Source organism: Papio anubis, chromosome 6, assembly GCF_008728515.1.
Source record: "Papio anubis isolate 15944 chromosome 6, Panubis1.0, whole genome shotgun sequence".
Classification (NCBI taxonomy): Eukaryota; Metazoa; Chordata; class Mammalia; order Primates; family Cercopithecidae; genus Papio; species Papio anubis.
The window spans coordinates 34195365-34216965 of NC_044981.1; the positions used below are offsets into that span (position 1 = coordinate 34195365).

General features: G+C 39.3%; 1 protein-coding gene across 1 annotated transcript in view; it reads right to left on the reverse strand.

Moving 5' to 3' along the window:
• SRPK1 (SRSF protein kinase 1) overlaps window positions 1–21601 on the reverse strand; it is a 92571-nt gene that overhangs the window by 35087 nt on the left and 35883 nt on the right. Inside the window, 7 exon segments of the mRNA XM_009204992.4 lie at window positions 2960–3060; window positions 3433–3852; window positions 4232–4445; window positions 4885–4910; window positions 6545–6710; window positions 8480–8586; window positions 21242–21329. Of these exon segments, the coding sequence (XP_009203256.1) occupies window positions 2960–3060; window positions 3433–3852; window positions 4232–4445; window positions 4885–4910; window positions 6545–6710; window positions 8480–8586; window positions 21242–21329 (1122 nt within the window).

A 21601-nucleotide genomic window follows, 5' to 3' on the forward strand; every position in this document is an offset into this window, starting at 1 on the left:
CATGAATAGAGATTTTTCAAAAGAAGACAAATGGCCAACAAATACATGAAAAAATGTCCACTATCACTAACCAGCAGAGAAATGCAAATTAAAATCACAATGAGATATCTTTCACCAATCAGAGTGGCTATTACTAAAAATACAAAAAAACCCCAAAAAAACAAAAAAAACATGTTGGAGAGGATGTGGAGAAAAGGGAATTCTTATACACTCTTGGTGGGAATGAAAATCAGCACAATCCCTATAGAAAATAGTATGAAAGGCCAGGCGTGGTGGCTCATGGCTGTAATCCCAGCACTTCAGGAGTCCGAGGTAGGCAGATTACGAGGTTAGGAGATCAAGACCATGCTGGCCGACAAGGTGAAACCCTGTCTCTACTAAAAATACAAAAAATTAGCCGGCCTTGGCAGTACGTGCCTGTAGTCCCAGCTACTCGGGAGGGTGAGGCAGGAGAATTGCTTGAACCTGGGAAGGAGAGGCTGCAGTGAGCAGAGATCGCATCACTGCACTCCAGCCTGGGCAACGGAGTGAGACTCCATTTAAAAAAAAAAAGAAAAGAAAAGAAAAGAAAAGAAAGAAAGTAGTATGAAAATTTCTCAAAGAACAAAAAATAAAACTACCACATGATCTAGCAGTTCCACTGCTGGGTATCTGCCCAAAGGAAAATAAATCATATCAAAAAATACCTGTACTTGTATGTTTATCACAGCACTATTCATAATAAAAACTGTGGAATCAACCCAAGTTTCTAGGAGTAGATAAAGAAAATGTGGTATGGAATGGTACACAATACCATTCAGCCATAAAAAAGAATGAAATCACGTGTTTTGCAGCAACATGGATGGAACTGGATGCCATTATCGTAACTGAAACAACTCAAACAAAGATAAATACCACATGTTCTCACTTGTAAGTGGGAGCTACATAATGTGTCCACGTGGAGGCACTGTGGAATGATGAACAATGAAGACTCAGAGGGTGGGGTGAAAGGGTAGACGAAGGGAGGTTGCTTGGTGGTTACAATGTGCACTGTTCCAGTGATGGGTCCATTGAAGGCCCTGACTTCACCACAATGCAATATATCAACCTAGCAAACTGCACTTATACCTCATGAACATGAACAAATTAAAAAATAAGAGTATCACTCTGATAGATGTGTTGCCAACAGTCTATGGGGAGCAAGGTCAGCAGAAGGGAGAAAGTGAAGAAGCCATTGCAGTCACTACCAAAGTTATCCAGGGTGACCCGGATCAGATGATAGCGTAGTGGAGTAATTCTAATTACTTGGAAAGCTGCTCCACATTCTTATCAGTCAGTGCTAAGCTGTTTTTTCTAAAAGGTTATCACAATATTCTAGAATCGATATGGGAAATAAGATCCTTCTGAGGTCTGAACCATGTCCCATTTAAAAGCATATGGCTCTTTGAATATTGTCATTTATGTGTGAATCATTCTATCATAGATTTTAAAAAGATGTCCATTAAAAATAACCTTGGTCAGGCATGGTGGCTCATGCCTGTAATCTCAACACTTTGGGAGGCTGAGGCGGGCAGATCACTTGAGGTCCAGAGTTTGAGACCAGCCTGCCCAACATGGTAAAACCCCTCCTCTACTAAAAATACAAAAATTACCCAGGGCATGGTGGCGCACGCCTGTAATCCTAGCTACTTAGAAGGCTGAGGCAGGAGAATCACTTGAATCCGGTAGGCAGAGGTTCCAGTGAGCTGAGATTGTGTCACTGCACTCCAGCCTGGGTGACAGAGCGAGACTCTGTCTCAAACAAAAAAACCTTAAAACACTTTCTTATTAGATACATAATAAAAAACAACAGTATAAATAATTTGCCAATTAAAATGAGATTCCACTATTTAGCCTGAAGATCATAGAAGAAAATACTTTTCTGAGTTGTTAAAGGTAGAATAACTGATGTATCTTTTCTTTTCTTTTTTTTTGAGATGGAGTTTCACTCTTGTTGCCCAGGCTGGAATGCAATGGTGCAATCTCGGCTCACTGCAACTTCTGCCTCCCAGGTTCAAGTGATTCTCCTGCCTCAGCCTGCAGAGTAGCTGGGATTATAGGCATGCGCCAACATGCCCAGCTAATTTTTTTGTATTTTTAGTAGAGATGGGGTTTCTTCATGTGGTCAGGCTGGTCTTGAACTCCTGACCTCACGTGATCCGCCCGCCTCTGCCTCCCAAAGTGCTGGGATTACAGGTGCAAGCCACCATGCCCGGCTAACTGATGTATCTTTTCTAGAGTGTAATATGACACTATACATCAAAAAACATATAATTATTTGTAATTACATGTCATTAAGAATAATTAAAAGTAAGTTAAATGACACTATACATCATAAAGCCCTTTTAGAAATCATGGAACTTCTGACTTAGCAATTCTATGTCTAGGACATGTCCTAAGAAAATATACAAAGATTTGTGTGCAGAGTCTCATCACAAAGAGCTCTCAAAAATACGTAGATTAAAGTGTACTAGGGAAACTATGTAATGAACTGCATTGTATTTAAATTTTTGGCTGACAAAGCAAAGTGTCCAAAATATGTTAAGTGAATTAAAAGGAGGTTACAATTTATAAGTTAGTCATCATTTTGAAAATGGGAGTAGGGGAGTATGAACATAAACACTGAGTGTCTAAAAGTTAATAACGAAATATATATATACAAGACTGGCAGGAGTTGAGATTACTGAATCTGGGTAATGGGTATCCAAAGTGGGGTGGGGTAACAGAAGGACTTTTCATGATCACCATTACCATTCTTTCTACTTTCGTAAGTATATTTAAACTTTTCCACAGTAAAAGGTTATTTTAAATGTGAAAAAATATTCACTGAAGTGTTGTGTCAATCTGGGTATAGAACTACAGATGTTTTGCACAGCTAAGTCCAAATTCTCATTCATTCTCCCAGTCACTTCAAAACACCATTGAGACAAGTTTAACTTACCACCCAACAAGCATTTCCAAGATCAGCAATCTTCACCTTGAGCTTTTCTGCATTTTTTGGCTCAAGGGGATTAACAAGAAAATTTCCAGCCGTGGATTTTCCTACAGACAACAGGCATCATCAATAAGACTGTTCAATGAACAGAGAAATACCCAATGAGTAATAAAGTTCTCCAAGGTAAGAGTAATACAGTCAGCAATACCCAAGAGACAACTTACATTTTTCTAAGACAAAAAGAGCATAGCAACACCCTGAGTTTCTAGAATTAAAAAGCTCTGCCCTCATAGCAACAAATGAAATGCTGTGTACCCAGTACATGATGGATAAAGTTAGTTACAGACTACAATTTAAAGGTAACTTAGACATACCTGTTGTAAAGCTATAGTTACATAAACAATGATACTTTTAGTCTAGAAATCTATGATTGTGTTGTGCAGGGAAGGAGTGTTGAGGAAGTATAGCTGCATAGGTACCTTTGTTGTCCAGTGGTCCATTATGTTCTTGCTCTTGTTCATCTTCACAGGGTATCTCTGCCCGAATGCTTTCTTGAAGTTGGCTAATGTGTTGTTCACTGAATGACTGATCTATAGTTGAGGAAGACTGGCACACCATGGTGTCTGACACCTCAGATTTTATAGGTGTACAAGAGTCTGTTTCTTGAGATGTGCTGCTGTCTCCATTTTGGGAGCTTAGGAAACTAGATTCCTGATTCAAATTTTGGACATCACAGTCATTAGCATTATGTAGATCCTCTTTATGTCTCAATGTTTCACTATTACTGTTCTGAGTATAATTAATGACTTCAATCACTCCATTGCAATTAATTTCTGCTGCACCACCCTCTGTATCACGTTCCATAAGTGTTTGATCCTGGCCAATGGTACTTGACTCTTCTAAGGAACAAACGAATAAAAAAAGATGTATGCATATGTGTGTGAATGAAAGAACAGAAACATTTCTCACAAGATTAAAACATTTTCTAGAACTTATACTGAGTGACATAAAAACATGACTAAACATCTAAAACCCATTTCTGGAAGGGCCAAGATCTTACTTTTACCCAATTGTTAAATGAAATCTATGTTCCATTTCCTGAGAAAAGTTACAAATTACATTTAAACATTACCTGCCTAACATTTATGACAAGATGCATATTCTTATAAAGATACCCCCAGAGATATGTTGTATGTATGAAACCACTGTATTATATAGCAATGATAAATTAACGTTAAAGTGTGTTGTAAAGTAATTTTTGTGATGTTCTATTTATACCAAGTTTTTCTTGGGTCATTTTATTAGGTGGGTTCTCTTTCAAGGGTCTTTCAACAGGACTCTCTGATTCTTCTTGCTTGTTTGGTCTTTTTTGCCCAGGGCCCGACTCTTTCTCCATTTCCTCAATTTCCTGCATTCGCTTCTCTAGTAATTCTGCCTGGCGCTTCTGCTTCTTCTTCAATTTCTTCTTCTTATTCTTTGACATTTTGTCAGCCTGGGCGGAGATTACAAACAGATAAAGCCTTCAGGTGGCTAATTAATTACCCCCAGTTGGAGATAGTTGTTAACTTTAATTACCTCCTAATTAAATTTCACAAATCTTTCCCTAACATAGCACTTAAGTCTTTCATTAAATTAAAAGATGTGGGATACTCTTATAAACCCAAATAAAAACAGAATAAATAACAAAGTGTGGTCTTCTGAGCAGTCTGTGGGGCTGGTTTACATTCAGACAAACTCAAATTTTTTAGAGGCCTCACCAGTACAAATTTGATGAAGGTGCATGGGAATTTACTGGAGAAAATTATAGAAGCGCAGGAATTTTTTTTCCTTTTGGTTCTCAAACTTGAAACAAACTATTACCATCCACAACAGAAGAACCCATGCCCGCAGTCCATAGATCAAAATTAGATATAGAAACACCTTATACTTACTGGTTTAGGTTGGGGAGCAGTACTGACTGAAAAGAAAAGAAAACCAAGTAAGAATTCTGGCATTCATCAGGCAATATAAACTAAGGCTCAGATAAAACACTCTACCAGAATGAAAAATCTTTCTTACGTAGTCTACATTGCAGAAAAAACTTATTATTTTTAAATGACTTAAGCAGAAGCCATATTATTGTTAACATTTTTAAAGAAAATAATGCATAACAGAAATTGCCAAACTTAAAAAAAAAAAAAAGGTAGCATCAGTAAGTGCAAAGAACCAAGTTCCCATTTCTGGCTTCCACGACTAAAGCTGCTAAAATCACCTATTTTCCATTTCCATGCACTGCTTTAAATAGAAAGGGACAAGCAACAACCTCTTCACCTCAAATGCTATCCAGAATCTGTCAGTTTTAAAAGGGGAGTCTAGGTGACATCAAGAGCTATAGTAATTTGCTCTATAGCATGTCATGGATAACTGTAGCTTAGCTGGAAGGCAGATCTTCAGTCTTCCTCTTTTAAAAATATTTGTATAACTCTGGCTAAAAAAACACATAATAAAAATTTATACTCTGGATAAGTGTACATTCAGTGGTTTTAACACTATTCACACTGTTGTATAACAGCATCTGTAGAATGTTTTCATCTTGTAAAACAGAAACTACATCCATTTAACAACCAACTCCCCATTTCCCCCTTCTTTAGTCTTCCTTTTTAAAGGAAGTATATAACTAATACTTCAACTTGAGAATCAAACAAGTTCCTAAAAAGTGACACTACTAAAACTAAAATCTGTATCTCAAAAGAAAAAAAAAATCATAAAGCAGCCTTTATATATTTATTTATTTAATGTTATGTCTTGAGACAGGGTCTCACATTGTTGCCTAGGCCGGAGTGCAGTGGCACTATTACAACTCATGGCAGCCTTGACCTCCTAGGCTCAAACAATCATCCTGCCCCAGCCTCCTGAGTAACTGGACTACAGGCATGCACCACTATGCCTGGCTAATTTTTTTAATTTTTGTAGAGACAGGGTCTTACTATATTGCCTAGCCTGGTCTCAAACTCCTGGGCTCAAATGATCCTCCCACCTCAGCCTCCCAAAGTGCTGGGTTATAGGCATCAGCCACTGTGCCTGGTCCCATAATTTATTTGGTATATAATACTGTATGGCACACTACTAACTGCTTCACCATTTAATCCCAATAATTCCCAGTGGAGGGAAAATAAAGCAAAATAACTCAGCTAAGGTTTCTCAGTGTAGGATGAAACCCAAATTCAAACCAAGTGTGTCTACTCCAGTGTTTAAACCCAAACTCTTAATAGCAATGTTATCTTGTCCCTCTATAGACTACCAGTCCTATAAATGAGCATGTGTGATCACAGTAAGAGGTAAACACTTCAAAAACCATCAAATCATAAGAAAAAATATTTTTAAACAATACACACCAGCTTTTATAAGATACAACACAAAGACACAATAATATCTAGTTTTCTCCTTCCCCTATGGAAGTAACAGTGAGAATGTCTCTTGGAAGCTGATAATATTTCTTAAATATGTTATTATTGAAATAGATTGAGTAGTGTTTAATTCCCTGGTAACAGAATAAAAATAGAAATTTCTTTTAACTTCTAATGAGAGCAAAGTCCCTAAAAGAAAATATACCTGCAGATCCGGAAGGCGGAGGAGCTCCAGATCGCTGCCATTCTGTTGCTTCTGCAGCCAGCCTCCGAATGTACTGCTCATTCACTGACAATAAGATGTTCTCTGGTTTAATGTCAGTGTGGATGATACGGCACTTGGTATGTAAGTAATCAAGACCCTGTAACACCTGAATGGAAATAGAGTGGCAGACTTGCAAACACAAAATACAGGTTTTCTGGATAAGCAAGAGATTATAACAGGACATTAAAAAAATATATATGATAGCGTTTTCTATAGAGAATAAAAGCACCTTTTAAAAAAAGCACAAAGAAACTTTCTCAGAAAGATTTTTTTTTTTTTTGAGACGGAGTCTCACTTTGCTGCCCAGGCTGGAGTGCAGTGGCACGATCTTGGCTGACTGCAAGCTCCGCATCCCGGGTTCACGCCATTCTTCTGCCTCAGCCTCCTGAGTAGCTGGGACTACAGGAGCCTGCCACCATGCCCGGCTAATTTTTTGTATTTTTAGTAGAGATGGGGTTTCACCATGTTAGCCAGGATGGTCTCGATCTCCTGACCTCGTGATCCACCCGTCTGGCCCTCCCAAAGTGCTGGGATTATAGGCGTGAGCCACCGTGCCCGGCCCTCAGAAAGATTAAACTATGAAAAAGGCAAGAATTTATTTACAATAAAAAAATTCTTCAATGTTTTACAAAGCTAATTCTATTTGGAGATATTCTTCAACTATGTACATTGCAAAGACTGAGAATAAACATTCAACACACCCTCTAAGTGTTGTAATGTAGGTGATGACAGAGATTTAGATATCTTTAATTCAAATTTCCTCATTGATGAAGAACTGAGGTCTCTTGCTGCCCAGTTTGGAGCTCTTTCCAGGACATATTATCCAAACAAATTTTTGCCCCTTGAAGTATTAAAATTTTCCTGATGGTAAAATTCTATACTGTATATTGAAGGCTCTTTAGAAAATTAGAAAATTCCCATGAATCATGCTGTATAAAGAGATGGCAATAATCTGACATAGCAATTATCTATTCATGTAAAATTACTATTTACAACCAGAACTTCTGGATAAGGGCTCCAATGTTCCCAAGTCAGGAATCTCAGCTTCCCTTTCTAATTATTATGGGAGGCAAACCTAGGCGAAAATAGTTATGTTAAAACATTTAAAAACAGAATAAGCACAATAAACTCTAAAGGTTGAATGAAATATTTAATTTTAGCAATTAAAATTAACTTTTTTTTTTCTTTGAGACGGAGTCTTGCTCTGTCGCCCAGGCTGGAGTGCAGTGGCACGATCTCAGCTCACTGCAACTTCCGCCTCCCGGGTTCAACCAATTCTCCTGCCTCAGCCTCCCGAGTAGCTGGGATTACAGGTGCTTGCCACCATGCCCGGCTAATTTTTGCATTTTTAGTAGAGACAGGGTTTCGCATTGTTGGCCAGGCTGGTCTTGAACTCCTGACCTCAGGTGATCTGCCCACCTCGGCCTCCCAAAGTGCTGGGATTACAGGCGTGAGCCACTGTGCCCAGCCAATAACTTACTTTTTAAAACAAAAATTCCTTTTTTTGAGATGGAGTCTCGCTCTGTTGCCCAGGCTGGGGTGCAGTGTCGCAATCTCGGCTCACTGCAAGCTCCGCCTCCCGGGTTCACGCCATTCTCCTGCCTCAGCCTCCCGAGTAGCTGGGACTACAGGCGCCTGCCACCACACCTAGCTAATTTTTTGTATTTTTAGTAGAGATGGCATTCACCGTGTTAGCCAGGATGGTCTTGATCTCCTGACCTCATGATCCGCCCGCCTCGGCCTCCCAAAGTGCTGGGATTACAGGTGTGGGCCACTGCACCCGGCCTTAAAACAAAAATTCTATTGGAAAAAATAAACTCCTGACACTTTAAGAATATTAAAAAATCACTACAAAGTCAAGACTAAGATACATACTTGCTGAATAATTTTTTTGACACAAGGCAGTGGAAGCCCCTGATAATTGGACTTGATGATCCACTTGAGCAGATGGTGCCCCAAAACTTCAAATACCATGCAGATATCTAGGAATTCATTAAGGAGGAAAAAAAAAGGCACAAAAGAACAGGGCAAGACAAGCTGTGAATTCCACCCATTAAAATATTATGTATTGTTTTCTTTCAGTATAAAAAGTTACAGAGCTTGAATGAATAAATATGTAGCTGTCAATATTCTAAAATTTCAAAGTCTAATTCTATAGTCAATGAAAGCATCCATGAAACATAAAATTGTGGGCGGCTGGCTTATCAGTATTATTATGTACATTAAAATACTCAATGGTAAAAGAAAAAGTGAAACCTACATATGCAAATAGTGAAAGAAAGCAGTAGGCTCAAGCTGTTGATTAGGTAAATTAGTTTCTTCCCTAATATCAAAATTGGTGTCCGGGGTAAAAATTCCCACTCTCACAGTTTCAAAGCAAGGAAAAACAAATCATTCCTTAACTATAGAAGAGACAAATGTACAAGAAAGACTTAAACCTCAAAAACATAAATGCCAACATTTTTTTAAGTAGGAAACTTGCTTAATGCTCTGCAGTTTACAAAACTAATCTTGATTCCAGCGCCACCATGTGTTGTCCTTATGTATGAACAACCTGATGACACCACACAGTAGGAATACTCTGAGTCTAAAATTGTGCAGGGCACAACAGGGATTTTAGTAGTATCTTGATGTCTTCCACCCCCACTAGCTTCTACATGCAAGTAAAGACATACATATACAGTAATGGTCTAGTGCTCAGACTTTAAGATTCTCCATTAAAGGAAAGCCTGAGCTCCTTGGAAAAATGGCCAAATCCAACACAGGAAAAATACAGGGTAAACTTGGAACACCTTGCTGTTCCAACAAATAAGATAACATGTCAGGAAGAAACAGGAACCATCTTGAAAAGGATGTCACCAGCCATGTGGAGACTTTTTTTTTGAGACGGAGTCTTGCTCTGTTGCCTAGGCTGGAGTGCAGTGGCGCTATCTCAGCTCACTGCAACCTCCGCCTCTCGGCACTACAGGCACGCACCACCATGCTGGGCTAATTTTCCTATTTTTAGTAGAGACAGGGTTTCACCATATTGGCCAGGCTGGTCTCGAACTCCTGACCTCATGATCCACCCGCCTCGGCCTCCCAAAGTGCTGGGATTAGAGGCGTGAGCCACTGCACCCGGCCAGACCATTTTAAAGAATAAAATTACGAGTTAATATATGAATTGAAAACAGAACAAGTCCACACTGATCTGAAAGTAAGTGTGGAGGCAGGAGGAAGAGAAACATCTTCTTTAGAGAAGAAAGCCAAATAATAAATATATAAGGGATTACAGAAATAGAAAATCACTATTTTACAATCACTACAGTATATACTATTACTGATTCAGATAATAATCAGTGAATACTAAAATGACATGTGAAAGACTGTTGGGAAAAAGGATTGTCACAGTGTCAAAATATCATTCCACAGATTGCTTATTAATTACGAAAAGAACAAAGTACCTTTACAACTGCGAAATCTGGAAGGCACTGCCTTAACCAAGTGATCAAACTTATTACCACCAATGATAAGCACAAATTCACATCATATGCCTTCTAATGCAATATACTGAGAAGACTAAAACATAATCCATGTAGTATGCTTGACAAACACGGTTAACCTGAATTTAATTATGAGGGAACAGTCAAACAAATCCAAACTAAGGTGACATAAAACAACTAGCCTAGATTCTTAAATAAATAAAAAAAAAAAAGCAATTTCATAAAAGAAACGTTCCAAATTACCTAAAATTAAAAGTACATGACAACTTCAAACACAGATCAAAATTACAATAAGAGGCTGGGCACAGTGGCTCAAGCCTGTAATCCCAGCACTTTGGGAGGCCGAGACGGGTGGATCACGAGGTCGGGAGATCGAGACCATCCTGGCTAACACAGTGAAACCCCGTCTCTACTAAAAAATACAAAAACCTAGCTGGGCGAGGTGGCGGGCGCCTGTAGTCCCAGCTACTCGGGAGGCTGAGGCAGGAGAATGCCGTAAACCCGGGAGGCGGAGCTTGCAGTGAGCTGAGATCTGGCCACTGCACTCCAGCCTGGGTGACTGAGCGAGACTCCGTCTCAAAAAAAAAAAAAAAACAACAAAAAACAAAATTACAATAAGATAGCATCTCAAACTAATAAATGACTAAAATAAAAAAACTAAACATCACCAAATGTAGGTGAGGTTGTCCAACAATTAGAACTCTTGTATTATGCTAGGAGGAAGTCTAAAATGGTACACGTGCTTTGGAAAACTGCTTGGCAAATTCTTAAATATAAAACCTATGAAGGGCCAGGCATGGTAGCTCATGCCTGTAATCCTAGCACTTTGGGAGGCCGAGACAGGTGGATCCTTTGAGCCCAGGAGTTCAAGGAGACCAGCCTGGGAAACAAGGTAAAATCCCATCTCTATAAGAAAAATCCAAAAATTAGCCAAGTGTGGTGGCGTGTTCCTGTAGTCCCACCTACTCGGGAGGCTGAGGTGAGAGGATCACCTGAGCCCAGGAGGTTAAGGCTACAGTGAGCAGAGATCATGCCACTGCACTCTAGCCTGAGTGACGGAGTGAGACTCTGTCTCAAAAAGAAAACAAAATACAAAAAAAAAAAAAACCAAAAAAAACCCCAAAAAAACCTAGCACCTATCAAGTTTTGTGCTTTAGCCAAGATGGAGTAACAGGGACTGGATTTATCTTATTGAAAAAACAATACTCAAATAGACCAAATACAGAAACAACAGAAGACTCTGGACATTAGACAACAAGTACAGTGGTTCCTGAAAAAAAGAAACAAGAGCTGAACCCGGGGATTGCCCCATCTTATTGCCTTGAGGCTTTCCAGGTAGACTCCACAAGTTGAATCAATGAACAACAGAATTAGTTCAAAATAAAACAATTTGGAAAAATAATCCAAACAAATCCACACATCCACAAAAGAGTAAGCTGTGGGGGCAACTCAAATAGTTGAGAGTCTGGAGAGACCAAGGCAGCTATAATTCACTGAACAAGGTATCAGAGAGGGGAGAGCTGCAGAAAGAGAAATTTGGAGATTTGCAGAGGGGGCCCACCCCTTTAAGGATTCAGCAAAGCACATGTGTGTGAGGAAACTAGCAGAGGCAGAGAAGAAAAAAACATCTTAAAGGATTATAGAGAACAATGCCTAGCATTCGCATAGGGCTTGGAACAGTGCCTGTTCCCAGCAAAGAGACTAGAAAAATTCAGTCACAGGGTATTTGGGTAGGATATATTTGGGAAGGTCTTGCCTCAGCAGAGGGAATGATTAGCTCTGGACTGAGCAATGCTTTGGATCCATCTAACAAATCATAAAAGTAAAATCTAAACGGATAAAACACTTTCCGAGTAACATAATAGCATCCCACAACAAGGCTCAAGAAGATTTACAGAAATACAAAACATCCAGCAGCCAATAAGGTAAAACTTACAAATGTGATCACTAGGCAATAAAACATATCCAAAATTAAAATAATCAATCATGTGAAACTGACTCAGAACCATCACAGATGTTAGAATTAGACAGGGACATTAAATGGTTATTATAGCTGTATTCCATATGTTCAAAAAATTAAGTAGAGATATGAAAGGTATTTTTTAGAAGACTGAAAATGGGCCGGGCGTGGTGGATCACGACTGTAATCCCAAGCACTTTGGGAGGCCGAGGCGGACGGATCACGAGGTCAGGAGTTCGAGACCAGCCTGACCAATATGGTGAAACTTCGTCTCTACTAAAAATACAAAGAAAACTAGCCAGGTGTGGTGGCGTATACCTGTAGTCCTAGCTACTCAGGAGGCTAAGGCAGGAGAATTACTTGAACCCAGGAGGCGGAGGTTGCAGTGAGCCAAGACTGCGCCACTCCACTCCATCCTGGGCAACAGAGGGAGACTCCATCTCAAAAAAAAAAAAAAAAAAAAGGCCTGAAAATGAACTTCCAGAGACAAAAAGTGCAATGTGAGAGATGAAAACACACTGGATGGAATAAATGGCAGATTATTGTAGAAGAAAAAGATTAGTGAACCTAACGGCACAGCAACAGAATTAGTTCAAAATAAAACAATTTGGAAAAATAATCCAAACAAATCCACACATCCACAAAAGAGTAAGCTGTGGGGGCAACTCAAATAGTGACCCCCAAAAAGGGAAGACAGCAAGGAGGTGAAAGTATGTGCTTTTTGCAATGAATCAACAAATCATAAAGGTAAAGATTCACCAAGTAGCAAAGTATACCCCGAAGTGCTTAGATTCTGGATATCATTTCCCACTCAATGGAATTAGGGTTTCTTAGAGAAAAACTGATTCTAGATTTAAGACAGGAAATTCACAAGGTGAGCCTGGAACATCTTGATGCCAGGTAATAAACTGCCAAAATGTCATACAGATCCTGACTCAAGTAAGAATCACAAACTAGAGAAGATTCTGAGAAGATGGTAGAGTAAGAAGCCACCAGAAATCTGTTTCCCCACCTAGACAACCAATGCATTGGCAGAATCTGTCTAATGTGATTCTTAAGAAACTCTGGAGTCTACTGAATGCTCACAACTTCCAGAAGAGGCTTGGATAATAAATTATTATAAATGTTGGTCAATTTCAGCTCTTAGCGCAGTGGCACCCACCTATCCCCTAATCCTACAGCAAGCAGCCCTACACACAGTTTGTTGGAGCCACAGTGAGCAAAAAGGATCCTGTTCCAAGTATCAGAAAGGCGGGTGGCCATTTTTGTACCCCTGCTCCATTGTTTTAAGCCCCTCCTCTAGCTGAAGTGATCTTGCAAGGATTTATAGGGCCAGTGCCCTATTTCCTCTCCTTCATTTCTTTCTTTTTCCCCTTTGGGAGTTAGACATTAAGACTAGGACATTTATGGCCAGGCATGGTGGCTCACACCTCTCATCTCAGCACTTTGGGAGGCCAAGGTGGGCAGATCACTTGAGGCCAGCAGTTCGAGACCAGCCTGGCCAACATGGTGAAATGCTGTCTCTACTAAAAATACAAAAATTAGTCAAGTGTGGTGGCATGCACCTGTAATCCCAGCTACATGGGAGGCTGAGGCAGAAGAATTGCTTGAACCCACGAGGCAGAGGTTGCAGTGAGCTGAGACGGTGCCACTGTACCTGTCTGTGTGACAGAGAGAGACTCTTGTCTCTAAATAAATAAATAGACTAGGACATTCAAAAGCAACTGCATATAGAGGTAAAATCAGAAAGTGACTGTGCATGTCCAGGGAAAGATGCAGACTGAGCAAAGGCCTTTCGTTTACGTCTCAGGCGGATCCTTGGAAGAGACAGACTACATAACAAAAACAAAAACAAAACAGGGTCAGGCACAGTGGCTCATGCATGTAACCCCAGCACTTCGGGAGGCCGAGGCAGGATGACTGCTTGAGTCCAGGGGTTTGAGACCAGCCTGGGCAACATAGCAAGATCCCATCTCCACAAAAAATAAAAAATTAGCTGGGTGTGGTGGCATACAACTGTAATCTCAGCTATTTGAAAGGGTGAGGCAGGAGGATTGCTTGAATCCAGGACGTCGAGGCTGCAGTAAGTCATGGCTGTGTCACTGTACTCCAGCCTTGGCAAGAGAGTGAGATCCTGTCTCAGAAAAAAAATAAATAAATAAAATAACAAACCCCATCAAACCTTAGGGATATGGCCAAATCTAATTTCCAGAGTTACCATATCAGATTTAAAAGTCCAGTTTTCAAAAGAAAATCACAAGTCATATGAAAAAATAGTTAAGTACAGCATATTCAATTGACAAAAATAAATCAATAGATACTGTCCCTGAAAAAGACTTGATGCAGACCTACTAGATAAAGACTTTAAAACAAACGTCTTAAAGATGCTCAGGCCAGGTGTGGTGGCTCATTCCTGTAACCCTATCACTTTGGGAGGCCAAGGCAGGAGGATTGCTTGAACTCAGGAGTTCAAGACCAATCTGGGCAACACAGTGAGACTCCATCTCTACAAAAAGTTTAAAAATTAGCTGGGTGTGGTGGTATGCACCGGTAGTCTGGAGGCTTAGGCAGGAGAAGCACTTGAGTCTGGGTAGTCAAGGCTGATGTGAGCCGTGTTCCCAACACCACACTCCAGCCTGGGTGGTGTGAAGACCTTGACAGAGCAAGACCTTATCTTAGGGGGAAAAAAAAAAAAAAAAAAAAAAAGGCCAGGCGCGGTGGCTCAAGCCTGTAATCCCAGCACTTTGGGAGGCCGAGACGGGTGGGATCACGAGGTCAGAGATCGAGAATCATCCTGGCTAACACGGGTGAAACCCCTTCTTACTCAAAAGTACAAAAACTAGCCGGGCGAGGTGGCGGCTGTAGTCCCAGCTACCCTCGAGGCTGAGGCAGGAGAATGGCTTAACCCGGAGGCTGAGCTTGCAGTGAGCTGAGATCCGCCACTGCACTCCAGCCTGGGCAACAGAGGTGACTCCGCCTCAAAAAAAAAAAAAAAAAAAAGCTCAAAGAACAAAAGATGTGGAGAAAGTCAAGAAAACAATATATAAACAAAATGGAAATATTAATAACGATAAAAAAAAAACTAAGAAGAAACCAAAGGAATTCTGGTGCTGAAAAGTACAATAACCGAAATAAAAAATTAACTAGAGGGATTCAAAGGCAGATCTGGGTAGCCAGAAGAAAGAATCAGCAAACCTGAAGTTAGGATGATGGAAATTATCAAGTGTGAGGAACAGAAAGAAAAAACATTGAAGAAAAGTGAAGAGGCTTAAGGGACCTGTGGGACTTCATCAAGTAGACCAAATATACACTGTGGCAGTCCCAGAAGAACAGAGGAGGAGGCTGGGCACGGTGGCTCACGCCTGTAATCTCAGCACTTTGGGAGGCCAAGGCAAGCAGATCACTTGAGGTAAGGACTTCGAGACCAGCCTGGCCAACGTGGTGAAATCTCATCTCTACTGATACACAAAAATTAGCTGCGTGTGGTGGTGTGCACCTGTAATCCCAGCTACTCGGAAGGCTGAGGCAGGAGAACAGCTTGAACCCGGGAGGCAGAGATTGCAGTAAGCTGAGATTGCACCACTGTACTCCAGATTGGGTGACAGAGTGGTGAGACTCCATCTCAAAATAAAAAAATAAAAAAATAAAAAAGAAGAAACAGCCAGAGAGAATATTTGAAAAAAACAATGGTTGAAAACTTCTCAAATTTGATGAAAGACATGGATCCAAGAAGCTTAATGAGCATCAAGTAAGATGAACTCGAAGAGACCCACACCAAGACATATTATAATCAAACTTTTGAAAGATAAAGAGGGAATCTTGAAAGCATCAAGAAGAGTGACTCTTCACATACAAGGGATCCTCAATAAGATTATCAGCAAGTTTCTCATTAGAAATTTTGGAGGCCAGAAAGCAGTGGGCCAATATATTCGAAATACTAAAAGAAAAATAATGTCAACCAAGAATCCTGTATTAAGCAAAACAGTATTTCAAAAGTGAGAGAAAAATTAAGACATCCCAGGTAAACAGAAGCTGATCGAGTTCATTACCAGATGTGCCCTGTAAGAAATGGTCAAGGGAGTCCTATAAGGTGAAATGAAAAGACACTAAACAATAACACAAAGCCAGGCATCCATATGAAGAAATAAAGATTATCAATGAAGGTAAATACTTGAGTAATTATAAAAGCTAGTATTATTGTAATAATGGTTTATAACTCTTTTTGTTTTCTACATGATTTAAAAACCCAATATGTCAAATAATAATTATTAGTCTAAACGTTCATATAACTTTGGTTTGGTAGAATATATATATAAAAAAAAGATCCAACTATATGCTGTCTACAAGAGACTCACTTTAGATCCAAATACACAAACAGATTAAAAGTGAAAGGTTGAAGAAAAGATTCCATGCAAATAGTAACCAAAAGAAATCAGGGGTGGCTATACTAATATCAGACAAAATAGACTTTAAATCAGAAAAAGTTGCAAGAGATAAAGAAGGATATTATATATATTAATAAAAGGTTCAACATACCACCAAGATATAACAATTATAGACATTTACATACTTATTAAAAGACCACCAAACTATATTAAACAAAAATTCACATAATTAAAGGGAGAAATAGTTCTACAATAATAGTCAACTTTAATGCCACACTCTCAATAATGTTTAGAACAAGCAGACAGAAGATAAGCAAGGAAACAGAGGACTTAACACAATAAACTAATGAGATCTAATAGTCATTTAACAGGTAGAGTTTCAGTTTTACTAGACAAAAACGTATGAAGATGGATGATGGTAATGACTGCACAATTTTATGTTATGTGTACTTTACCACAATAAAGAAAAAATTAGACCAAAGAGGAAGAAGAACAATAAGAACAATAACAACTACCAGTAGTAGCAGTAGTAATAGCAGCAGCAGCAGCAGCAGACAAAAACAAAATAAAGCACAAGACATTTGGAGAGATTGAAACACTGACTAGAGAAACTTGTGACTAAAACTGGCCCCAATTTTTTTTTTTTTTGGTATAATAATTGCATTCAGGTTATCTTCTTATTTAACAAATCTTTTTGTCAGAGAATGCATCTTGTTCTGCCAGCCACACTAGAGTATAGTGGTGCTATCACAGCTCACTGCAGCCTCAAACTCCCAGGCTCAAGTGACCCTGCTGCTTCAGCCTCCCAAGCAGCTGGGACTACAGGCATGAGCTACCATGCCTGTCTAGTATTTTTTATTTTTGTAGAGACAGGGTCTTGCTATGCTGCCCAGGCTAGTCTTGAACACCTCAGCTTCACAAGGTGCTGGGATTACAGGCATGAGATACAGTGACTGGCTAGGTTATATTTTAAGAGTCCTTGCCGTTTAGAAATGCACTCTAAAACAATTACTGATAAAATGTTTAAGATTGGCTACAGAATTATCAGGAGGTACAGACAAAACAAGATTGGCTATAAGCTGATAACTCCTGAAATGGGTAATGGATCTGTGGGGATTCGTTAAATTATTCCTACTTCTTTACATTTGAAATTTACCTATGATTCTGCTGGGAAAAAAAATTTTTTTACCCCCCCGTGGTGGAGTCTTGCTCTGTCACACAGGCTGGAGTGCAGTGGCATGATCTCAGGTCACTGCAACCTCCGCCTTCCGGGTTCAAACGATTCTCCTACCTCAGCCTCCCAAGTAGCTGGGATTACAGGCACGTGCCACCACGCCTCGCTAATTTTTGTTAGTAGAGAGGGGTTTCACCATGTTGGCCAGTCTGGTCTTGAACTTCTGACCTCGTGATCCACCCGCCTTAGCCTCCCAAAGTGCTAGGATTACAGGCGTGAGCCACTGCACCTGGCCAAGAAATGTTTTTAAACAAGGAATTAAATAGGCTGGGCACGGTGGCTCACGCTTGTAATCCCAGCACTTTGGGAGGCTGTGGCGGGTGGATCACCTGAAGTCAGGAGTTAGAGACCAACCTCATCAACATGGCAAAACCCTGCCTCTACTAAAAACACAAAAAGTAACTGCGCGTGGTGGTGTGCACCTCTAATCCCAGCTACTCGGGAGGGTGAGGCAGGAGAATCACTTGAACCCAGAAGGCGGAGGTTGCAATGAGCCGAGATTGAGCCACTGCATTCCAGTCTGGGCAACAAGAACGAAACTCTGTCTCAAAATAAATAAATACATAAAAATTAAAAAGCAATTAAATAAAAAATTTGTCAAAACAAGATTATTTAAAATGCAGATTACTTAAAAAGACTAAACATAAAACAGGATTGTAAAGCTATTCTCTTAATGTTTCTAGCTTTGATCTGCTTTTTATTTGTTGAGAGAAATATTACAATTTGAAAATGTTGTTTTAATTTGTAAGCAGTGATATTAAAATGACCAAACATATAGTAGCTTAAAAAAATATTTGATAGAACATCATAATCAATTGGCAAAAAGGAAGAGCCAAATAATTGCAGTGAAAGAAAGCTAATGAGTAGCGATCAGAAGCACTGGTAATTGAAATCACAAGGTTAAATTAAAAAAAAATCTCTTGGGGAGACAGTGGAAAGAAAATAACAAAAGGCTGAAAATAAAAGGCTTACATTATTGAGTAAGCACATTTAGGGCACATTATGAATAAAAGGAGCTAGCAAAAAAGACAGCATATAGCATGAAAAAAAAAAGTATCCTAAAGACATAGGAAGTCATATAGGTAGATAATAATGACTGGCTAATGTCAACATTATACAGAGAAACCAACTGTCCTCCTTCTTAATCATTCTTTTCCCCTCACCCTCCAGGCAAGTAGAGTGAGCCAGTTTACATGGAATTCTGTAAGAACTAACTTTCTAGTTTAGTGTCCTTTATATTTTAATATGAGAAACGATAGTGGTCCAGAGAAAAAAAATGCCTGAACAAACATAAACACACGAATGTGAATGTACAGCTCTGTGTGGGTATGTTATGTTGGGAAAATGGGTAAGGGCAGGAGAGTGACATGAGCCATTAACTAACCCTTAACATAGTGTTCTGAGTTATATCCTTTCAATCTCTAATAGTAGTAAATAATGCAGGAGCAAAGACAGCTGGGAGATAAAGATGAAGAAAGGAAAAAATGGCTAAGAACAAAGGGAGAAAAGAAAATAGGGAATCAATGGACAGAAGCTACAGAGAAATCACCTAGCAATGTTTGAAAAATATCTTGAGGGCAGGGCGCAGTAGCTCACACCTGTTATCCCAGCACTCTGGGAGGCCGAGGCGGGCAGATCACCTGAGGTCAGGAGTGTGAGACCAGCCTGACCAACATGGAGAAACCCCGTCTCTATGAAAAATACAAAATTAGCTGGGCATGGTGGCATGCACCTGTAATCCCAGCTACTTGGGAGGCTAAGGCAGGAGAATCATTTGAACCCGGGAGGCAGAGGTTATAGCAAGCCGAAATCGTGCCATTGAACTCCAGCCTAGGGAACAAGAATGACACTCCATCTAAAAAAAAAAAAAAAGAAAAAGAAAAGAAAAATATCTTGGAATTTGAAATTCAAACATACTAAGATATTTCAATAGTTAAAAAGCCTTCTTTGCTTAGTTAGGGTCAAATAAAGGTACTCAGCATTACCGGGGAGATCCATAGTTTTACTTGGAACTTTCGCAAATTAGTAAAGAAATCTGGCACAATGAAAAACATTACAAGATTAAATAATAGAAAAAACAGATACGGCCATCGTGACACCCTGTGTTTTTAAAAAATTTCTTGGTTAGAATTATTAATTCTTTGAAAACACACACACACACACACACACACACAGAGAGAGAGAGAGAGAGAGAGAGAGAGAAAGCCATCTACAAAATGACCACAATAAGCACAAGATACTGTTTTAAGATGGTTGCAGCAGTTTTCCTTAGACATCTGGGGGATCTGTGATTTGTATTTTTCTAAGAAATGACTCAGAATTGACTTTAGAACAATAGTCTTTCCACATTATCAACTGTTTTCTCTCCTTTCCAACTTCCTTCCTGCTTCTCTGTTCAAATCTCTTCCCATAGTCTACATGAAACTACAGTCACATGTAATCCTGTCTCCTTTAAATAAAAAAAGATCAACAGCAATTAGGAATGTGCATTAAAGGAAGCTAAACAGGCATGAAAAGTAAAATAATATATGAAATGTCTTTATACATTTTAAGACTAGCTTATAAACAGGTATTTTAGATTCTCCAATCTAAGTAAGATTCGACTTCAACTTTTACTGAAAAATCTGATTGACCTTTATAAGCATAGCTGTTTCAACAACTTTTCAATTAGCTCACCGCACATCACTTTGATACCTGTGAAGAAAATCAGCTACAGTTCCTTCCAATTCTACAATTCTAAAAATCCAGATAAAAACATAAAACAAGTCAGTTTTTCATTATAACAGAACACGAATAATTACACCCTTTTAGACTCTAAACATAATCTACATTCACAGCCTCTTCAAAGTTGAGGCTTAGTATAATAAATACAATCATACTTTAAATTGTTTACCCAGTTTCTTCCTTTATCTTTCTCTTTCTTTCTTTTAGACAGTATCTTTTTTTTTTTTTTTTTAAGACAGAGTCCGGCTCTGTCGCCCAGGCTGGAGTGCAGTGGGCTCAATCTCGGCTCACTGCAACCTCTGCCTCCCGGGTTAAGTGATTCTCCAGCCTCAGCCTCCCCAGTAGCTGGGATTACAGGAGCCTGTCACCACGCCCAGCTAATTCTTGTATTTTAGTAGAAACAGGGTTTCACCATGTTTGCCAGGTGGGTCTCGAACTCCTGACCTCAGGTTATCCACCTGCCTCGGTCTCCCAAAGTGCTGAGATTACAGGTGTGAGCCACCATGCCCAGCCAGCACACTATTTTTCATAGTAAATTACTTCCCTTAAGGTTTCTGTGCTAACAAAAATCATAGATTCTTTACTTGGTGATACAAGGCATTTTCTAAAAGTTTCTTTGATTTCGGTCTAATTGCCTGAAAAGGGGACAAAAAACTTAAAGCAATATCCTGAAAAATCACACCACACAAAATCAAACAAAATTCAGATCTGTGTTCAGAAGTGTACAATAAAAGAGGTAATTTTATTATAGTTTGCCTTGAGAAAAGACACCAAGGCCATCTACACAACAAATCTAGTTCCTTTCTTTGGGATTGGGATGATTTATTCTCAAATAGGTTTTTAAAAGGATACGTGTTCCATTAACTCCTGATATTTTAAAGTCATCTAGTAGTTGAACAACCATCTCTCTGTTTGGATCATTAGGGTCTGAATTGCGAACCTGTAGTGGGGAAAAGACAGTAAAGCATGGAAATAAGCCAAATGGTATGGGAAGAATACTTACAGCAAATTAACTACAAGAAAGAGCTCACATAAATCTATCTTTAAAATACACTAAAATTTCAATAGCTTTAATGGAGAAAAATCTTAGTCAATTCATAAGAGGAAATACAACCAACAGGAACTATTTTTCTAATTTTGCTAAACTATTTTGCTCCCTGATATCAAAGTGTGGCCTCCAAATTAACTGCAGATTACCAGGTTATGAGGAAC